Here is a 9136-nt window from a genome sequence, read left to right as displayed (position 1 = left end):
TGAGGTGTGCTCGCGTACCCCTAGTGGTACACGTACCCCTGGTTGGGAAACACTATCCTACAGTAAATGGGCATGACTTTCCATTGCGCTCCATTCATTCTCCTAGTCCCCTGAATGACATGGCTGCCATAGAATTGCAGCTTAGAACCTTACATCATATGGATTGTGGAACAAACTCATTCTGAACCATCTCCACATATCAATGGCGATGGGTAGGTAATGAATGACACTTGCAGTTATCATGAATTAGAGGAATCTGAATTAGTAGGCTTGGTGGGCTGTAAATAATTTTGAGAGCTGCTGGGACGTCTGACACACATGCATGATATTTCAGCTATGCCACCAATGCAAAACAATGACAAATTCATCTTCCTACTGTAAACGATTCCCTTCCCCAGAAAACAGTAGATTTTTTTATTATAACAAATGACAGCAAGTTGCCACAGAACTATGGACCATGTTGCAGATGTCCGATCACAAATTTAATGGTTGGGATGTGAATTTGAAGCAGCAAACATGTGAAAGTGGCTGGAGAATATTGTACTTTAGTGGGAGGCAAAAGATCAGTTTTAGTATCCAACCCGGACAGAGGGAAGGGCTGAAAGCTGACAAGCCCTTGCTGCCAGCAGTTGGAAGTTGTGGACTTTCAACATGAACACTCATCTCAGCAGCACTGGGTCCGGAAAGTACATCCCACAATGGAGTTTAATTGGGTGACAAATTCAGGCCTTCCTTGAATAATGCAGCTCATAACAGCACTGCCCATAATTAATGCAATAAGTGCATGTACGATTAAGAGAAATTAACTATAAAACACTTAAACCAACTGCATGTTGTCCGCCGTGGGCGAAAGAACATGCAAATCAGCTTTCAATTTAAACATCCTGCTTGTTATAACTGGTGTTAAGAATGAGCATATTTTGACACCAGTACTTTTCACACTCATTGCCTCTTATAGGGAGCCTTCGGAGTGAGGAAATTAAATAACAGCTTGAAGACCACTCATGCATGGCTTGTCTCACTGCTGCCTGCAGAGAGGAAGCCATCGAGTGCTTCTATTATTAGCTGGTTATTAGTCAATGAAGTGTGAGAATGCAGTCGAGTTGTTGAGCCATTATCCCCCCTCTCCCCATTATCACCCAACACTGTCAAAGCAGTGAGGAATGTGTTTGATAAGCCTTGCAAAAACAATTGGCAATGCCATATTCCATATGCATGCGCTGATATCTGTGTAAAAACTGTGATTTCATATTTGGCTTCTGTCCTTATCTTTGTAGAATTTATCATCGTTTTGTTCAGACATGGTATAGGATATACGGTAAATTACACATTCCATAGTCTAACTACAAACTGAAATTACCATTATCGATAGAGCAGTACGCTCCGACGCAGATATCCTGCACATTATTGTGGTAAGAAAGAAAGCATGGAATGTGATTCGGCTACACACTAAAGCGATGATGCTCTTAATCAGAAATCAGAGAGGTGCATTTGCCTTGGTTACTTTTATTGGATTTACATGTTTTACACAGCTCAAAATGTGTATAGGCAACATTTGAGTAGAAAAAATAAATCTGGTTTTACAATTGTTTTTGAAGATGAGGATTCCTCAACACACATACACCCACATACCCACTGGCTCATTTGGCGTTTCAACAGTTAAAAGAGCTGTTTTCCCAATCTATCAATACACTAAGGAAAAAAAACATGCCATTACACTCTTGGCATCTTAACGTATTCTAATTTTAAAGAACAACATAGTAGGGCACTATTCAACTCCAGATGTTCCATTTCCCCTACTTACCATCAGCCAAGTACTCTGACACAAACTTTTTAAGTCTGGATCAATACTTCCAGACAACTTTCGGTTTCTCCCTCTACATAAATAAAAATAAAAATCGTCCACCACCTTACAGATTACAGATGTCAAAGAAAAAAGCTCTGCAAGTCATATTGTGTGTATTATAGTAACTGAAAAACAATGATGTGAGATTCAGTGAATAACTTAAATCAGGCATTCATATGGGTAAAATGTACATTTATTACTTACAACTGGTTCAGCCACCCACTCCCATTCCCTGACAGTATCTGTGTGATGGTTACTGGAACAGACAAGAGAATAACAAGCAAGGTGGATCAGACACACACACACACACTCCCCTCCCACACATACCCCGCCGCAACACAGTCCAACACATTATCCGACTATGACGGTGTCGTCATCTGGGAACTCGTAGTAGGGCACCTCCAAGTTGAGGGGGGCCGGGCCCTTCCTGATGCGCCCTGACGCGTCGTAGTGGGACCCGTGGCAGGGGCAGTAGTAGCCCCCAAAGTCCCCAGCGTTGGCGATGGGCACGCAGCCCAGGTGGGTGCACACGCCCAGGACGATGACCCACTGGGGGTTCTTGACGCGGTCCTTGTCGTGCTGGGGGTCTCGCAGCTCGGCCAGGTCCACGGCAGCCTCGGCGGCGGTCTCCTTTTCCGTGCGGTGGCGGACGAACAGCGGCTTGCCTCTCCACTTGAAGGTCATGTTCTTGCCCTCTGGGATGTCTCCCAGCTTGATCTCGATCTTGGACATGGCCAGGACGTCGGCCGAGGCACTCATGGAGGACACGAACTGGGAGACGACGGTCTTAGCGGTGTAGATACCCACCACGGTGGTGGCGCCGGTCAGGACGTAGGAGAAAACGCGGCGCTGTTCGCTGCTTTCCTGCGAGGACTTGTGGGGATCCAGCACGTCGGGTCGGCGGTAATCTGAGAAGTCCGGGATCTTGATGTCTGTGTGGGCATAGCGGATTCCGGCACGGGCTATAAATAGAGAAGAACACACAAAAGATAGGCAACATAAACAAAACTAAGCAAGACACCAAAACACCATAAATAAATAAACAAAACTGTACAAACACTTTGCTCGTAGGTTACAATATGTGAGAGTTAACTGTATAAACCAGGCCAAAAAAAGGGAACTTAGGTTACAAGGTCTCTCTGTTTGACTGTGTCCTCCTGATAGTCACTGGATATTAGTAGCCAGCAAGTTACATTTTAGGTGTCCTGCTTATAAAACATTGCGCTTATGTTTTGCAATCATCAAACTCTTATCCAACCAGAAAACATGGATGCTGCTTATGTAATGGAGTAACTTCAGAGCCGGAATCTGCGGTCACATTGCTGACAGTATCCTATAGGAGAGTTCAAGGTGTGCTCACTATATTTCTCATAGCCTACTTTATACTTACTTGGGGTTCCTACTTGTTCTTTAACGGGTACATTATGTTCAGTAACCTCACCACACTGCTTAACATTGCTTAACTAACTGTCAAGGGCTAGGAGATCATATCCCGGTGTAAACATTGTGCTTTGAATAGCTTCAGTGACAGAGGGGCTAGAGCTCTAGCCATATGTGTTGCTGGTAGTAGTTAGCTCGCTAGCAGAGTAAACGTGTGACCAGAGTGCACAATACTTTCTTGCTTACCATGGAGTTATTACACCAACATGATGCACTTTATTTGACCTAAATAACCACCAACATCATTTACAATGTCACACGTCTTCAAAAGTTAACCCTTACATAACAAAGGACAATAACATTCAACATGAGGAAGGTCGCGTCCTTAGCAAAAAGCTACATGCTAACGTTGCCAACACTGCGATATGTCTCGCGACTAAAAGCTAACGGCTAAATATCTCGCATCTTCGGCAACACATCGGATTTATAGAAACGAAATAAGCTTCAATTGTTGTGCGACTCATCGGAGAAGAAAGCATTTGTCCTTATATTCCCATACACGCCGGAGTCTATGAGCAGACGTGTGTTATTACGCTGAATCCAAATGCCCTTGACAGCAGGCCTCACTGTAAAGCCTGAGTGCTCGCTTGAACGCTGTACCGAGTTTGACTTACCAGTAATGCTAGCGGAGAGAGCAGGCCCAGTGGTAGGACTCTTTCCACTTAAGGACTCGCGGGTGAGAAATGGCTGTTTCGCATCTAACAGCACCTTTTCGCTTTTTATGACAACTCCAGCTACGAGGGGTTTGAGTGGCCCAGCCACTGCGAAATTCGTAGCCTGCAAGTATGGGGAAAAAGCCCCCGAACGAGCGGCAATGGACATCATTTTGTCGCTGAAAAGCGCTTCGGTCTCCTTCCCTGCTGTGCCCCTTTTGCCGGTTGTGCAACTCTGAAACACACGTCAGAACGTTTGTTCATGACGTCACCTCCGCCATATCCATATTCCATAATGCTTTCTTTCCTCACTGTCCATCCTTATTCATAGATACTGGAGCCTATGTTATTTACAATAAAATCAAATAAAATAAGTATTTTTTTACTGAATGGGTATACAATAAGTATTCAAAACCCCACCCCACACAATGGACTAGCCTCCATCTTTTTCTTAGGCCTTTGTGTAGCCTAGGCCTATTGTTAAGGTCCCAAGTGCCCGAAAGGATTTTTACATTCATTTTGTGAAGTGAAGTTGTGTACAGCAACCAGCCATTTTCGCTTGTGAACAAATAGAGAAAGTATCTATGCTTTTAGCCTGGGAAATCCCATACTGGTATGCATAATCATTCCAATCTGAAGGGCAGCCATGTTGTGTAGGCCTACTTCTTACCCCATAAAAGTCAATGGTGAGGCATATTTACAGGTGGAGGACACCACTTCTCAATGTCAAGTGTTCTAGCTGGGAAATACCCAGTGATTGGATACTCTTTGGTGAACTCTGCGGAGTATCCAATCACCAGGCGTTTCACCCACTAGCAAGGCTAGAACACTTGACATTGGGAAATGGTGTTTGCTTGTATGTGACATTTATTGTCGCTCACATAGGCCTAGGGCGGCCTACTACACACTAAAGAATAGGCACAACATATTGAATACTGATATGTCTCTTCAGGTAAACTAACCAATGACAGATGATCCCAGATCATTCTAACAATACACTAGGCCTACTACTACACACTTCCTTTTTAAGCATGAGAATCATATTTAACTTTACTGTAACTACAATTTGACTTAACATCTGATTACCACAAAATATAACATCTGCATTAGACTGTTGTCAATTGTAAATCACACACCCCACACAGGATTTACAGTAGCAGGTCTCCAGACCGGTAGTAGCCTATGTGGAACGCAGGTATGCAGAATAGGTCTACCCACCAGAAAAAAATGGGGATTTCAGTAGACCCACCTGAAATTGAAAACTGTTCTGTATATCCACTAACATTTCATTGTTCCATATTTAGAATAGCACAGCCACATTTAATCAATGGTGACTCAACATGGAACATGGTGATAAGATTACAAACAATAATCATTCAGAGCCTGCAGCAGCACACCCATGCCCACATGGCTTCTCGGGAGCGTGTCTATGTTCTCACAGCCCATTGGTCCCACAGCCCATTGGTCCCACATCACTAAGACTTTTTAAAATTAATTTTTAGGCCCATTGGTCCCACAGCCCATTGGTCCCACAGCTTATACCTACTGGCCCATGTTCCAACATTTCTAAGAATTTATTCAAATTTAGGGAGAAAGGCATGTTCTCTTAGTTTACTCAGACATGTGGGAGCTGTGGAAAATAGGGCCTCTATTTGTATAATTTCTTTAAAATGTGGGAACATGGAGCAGCAAGAATAAGCTGTGGGACCAATGGGCTGTGGGACCAACGGGCTGTGGGACCAATGGGCTGTGGGAACATAGAGCTGACCCCGGCTTCTTGACCAGGAACCCCTACAGGGCAAAGTCGCTCCAGAAGAAAGAAAAAAAAACTCATGCGTACATAGCTGTTTCATTGACCACCCCTGTCTATAGGGATGCAGTGCCATTAGGGTAACGCTGTTTGCATGAACATCAACTGGCAATATGCTGATATAGTGTGAGAAGCACCCCATACCAAAACGGTGATGCACGAGGGCGGCCATGCTAAAAGCCCAATATCTATACGTGTCATGAGATTCACCCTAAAATACACTAGAATGCAGGAAATTGCATCGGATGTTCTAAATGGTTCCCCCCCCCAACCCCCGCCTCTGAGATATTCCCTTCATTCCGTGGCCCCCTAGGGACCCCGACCCAGTGGCGTGCACAGACATTTTGGAAGGCAGGTGATTGAGGGCTTGCGTCGGGCATGTGGAACTTCCAGCTGCTTCACTATAGGCTATAGAGGCTGTATGTCGGGCCATTATTGTCACATGCTTTAGTCGTCAAGCATTTGTAGATGAAAATGTCAATATGGACCACAGTACATTGTAACAAAAATATGAAAAAACAACCTTAAAAAAAATGCATTTTTGTAGAGTAGGGCAAAGGGACAGGAGCTTTAGCACCACCTCGTCTCCATCTGTGGACACCTATGCCCCGACCCATAGTTTGGGAACTAATGTGCCAATGGCTGCCCAAGTATACAATATACCCACTACAAAAAATTAGACTACACCACTGCTTCAGACCTCATCTCACTTGTGATTTGGTCTGGTGATAACCAGGCTTAGTGGGCATATATCCAAAACTCTTATTTAAAACGTAGAAGACAGGACGACTTTCATAATGGATCTGATGACTTGATCTAATGAGATGAATCCAAAGTCGTTGCCCCAACTTTGAGAGGTTTTATCATATGTGATGAAACCTATCAAATATTTTGAATTAGGACCTAACATTGCTTGCATTGCTTTCTGTTGCATATTAAGCAGGTAATGTCACCGGAGAGACAATTAGCCCAAGTCACAGTGCTGCTTGCAGTATATTTTAAGACTGATATGCAAGCCAATTCAAGAACAGGAGAAGAAGAAATAATAATAATAATAAAAATATGTCCACTTCTGAAAATGAACATTGGCTAATTTTTCAGACCAATGAAGAAACCTCTCACCCATTAGTAGGAAATGATGCGCACATAAGAAGCCTCTAAGTAACACCCTCGAGATTATGTGTGCTGATATGACCATTGAGATGCAGGAATCTTGCTTTTTTGCATGCTAATAATTCTATTCAGTCATGCTGTTATTGTACACTCGGTTATTTATTTATCAGCAAAACATGCATAAATAATGATACAATTATTAAAAATACAAGGGCTGCATAACAGGAATCCTGTTACAACCAATGCCATCCAGTATAATGGGTCTCTGTAGGATTCTTAGCCTATGGAATTGAATACAATTACAATTTACGGAGGCTCCACTGATTGCGTTTTCTTTAGTAAACCAGCCCTATTGGTTCACAGTGTGGATTTGATTTTTTAAAGAAACACTAGTGTGCAATTAACAGCAAAGGCATGCATTCTGTTCACCAGGGAAAGCACATATCTGGTCAAGAAATCCAAGGCATAGCCTTGTCTCATCACCCTTGCACGAATTGCATTCATACAGCTAAGATGAGAAATAATGATGGCAGGGCTGACCTTTGATGGAGCCTGAAATGTGTCTGATTTTTTTTTTACTTATGTTTTGTTGTGGTGACATTTGTGATTGTTCACCTCTCCCTCCTGATTGCTCAGTTGTCTGGGAACAATATTTTTTTTCTCCCAGAAGACCTAATTTTGAGGGAAAACCAGAGGTAACGTTGAGGAAAATGCAAATTGACCGGAGCTCTAAGGATGGCAAGGCCAGGCTATGTGAGACCTACAGTACATCTAAACCCCCCAGCACCCCCCCCCTCCAATCACTTCAGAGTAATTCTACTGCCAGCAACAATCGCTTTGATTTCATGGTACTAAAAACAAGAACATTATATAAAATAGTGTAGATACGCAATAAATGTTCTAGGAGGGGGTGGATTACAGCATTTCTATGCTCCATCCTTTGATTTAGAGAAATAAGTTGGCTAAGTAGTTCTGATCTTACTGTGTGTTGCCTCCGCATTAGCTTTGATCAATGTGACACAGTTCGCTTGTTATTGAATCCGCAGTAGGCCTATCAGAAGTACCAGCGCTTTGCCCCCACCCCCACCCCCACTCCTCCTCTCAGTTCTGCCTCGACTAAAAATAAAAGCCAATTGACATTTCTAATCTGTGAGTGTGCTGCTGCAGCTTTGCAGCCATCTCCATACTGTATCTATATAGCATCGCTCTTGACATTTAGTCATGACGTTCACACAAGCCTGTTTATTAGTTTCATCTGTTCACTCCGTACTGAGCCCGTGGGAAGAAACTGGAGTTCAGCTTCACTATTTTACACTGGCTGGCTGCCTCTCCACCACACCAGCCAGGCAGCCAGGCGACCATTTTGTGAACAGAACAGACAGATGCAATAATAATGCAGGGGTTTTTTGTTGTTGTTTTTACCCGTGTAAGAGTGATACTGGAGCGCCAAACAGGGGAAGCTTATTTAATGTTAGCACTCTCTGTACAGGCCGGTGATGATTACCAAGTACACGTCGTGCCTGCTGCCTGAATGCTCTGTGCCTGCGTGCTGGACTTGACAGAGCAGCGAGCGCGGAGTGGAGAGCTGTGCAGCCAGGTCTGCCAAACATGGCTGTTCCTTGAGGGAGGATGTGAACTTTCCTGTCCTCGAGCTGTGGTATGCGAGTGAATTTAATCTCTAAAAGAGGTAATCCCACAAGAGGGTTGGTGGGTGGGGTGGGTGAGGGTTGTTGTACGGTCGGTCAGCTCGAGGCACTTTAACAGTCGCACTAAGTCTCTCGTTGTACGGACGCCCCCCACACCCCCCCCCCTCTCTGTGGCTCCCTCTCGCACCACTAACAACACATTAAAAGCTGACAGTCGACCTTTCACCCCAGACACAGCTCTGTGGGCGCCCTGCTGATGTATTCTTCTGCTGCCACTGGTGTACGCTGCGCTGGCCGCACGCTGAGCGAAGAGGATTATGTCACAGTCACTTTATGACAAGTAGGCCTAGCCCTTTCTGGTCAGTCACCGACGTGAAATGAAGCCATCCCATGGTTCCCCTGCTCCCTGACACGACGACACGGCCATATCGCCACATGTGGCCAACCACACACACACACACACACCACACACATGCGCATTGCGCGCACGCACACACACACACACACACACACACACACACACACACACACACACACACACACACACACACACACACACACACACACACACACACACACACACACACACACACACACACACAAAAACACACACACGCACACACACACA

General features: G+C 44.5%; 1 protein-coding gene across 1 annotated transcript; it reads right to left on the bottom strand.

The window, feature by feature from the left end:
• Positions 1 to 1486: 1486 nt before the first annotated feature.
• LOC134438705 (cytochrome b-c1 complex subunit Rieske, mitochondrial) lies at positions 1487 to 4190 on the bottom strand. Its single transcript, XM_063188324.1, has 2 exons — positions 3901 to 4190; positions 1487 to 2808 (listed from the first exon to the last, which is right to left on the bottom strand). The coding sequence occupies exons 1-2, from the start codon at positions 4109 to 4111 to the stop codon at positions 2198 to 2200; spliced, it is 822 nt and encodes a 273-aa protein (XP_063044394.1). The 5' UTR covers positions 4112 to 4190; the 3' UTR covers positions 1487 to 2197.
• Between the last annotated feature and the right edge of the window lie 4946 nt (positions 4191 to 9136).

Source organism: Engraulis encrasicolus, chromosome 22 (assembly GCF_034702125.1).
Source record: "Engraulis encrasicolus isolate BLACKSEA-1 chromosome 22, IST_EnEncr_1.0, whole genome shotgun sequence".
NCBI lineage: Eukaryota > Metazoa > Chordata > Actinopteri > Clupeiformes > Engraulidae > Engraulis > Engraulis encrasicolus.
Note: the sequence above shows the minus strand (reverse complement) of the source record. Positions and strands in the feature narration are given on the sequence as shown.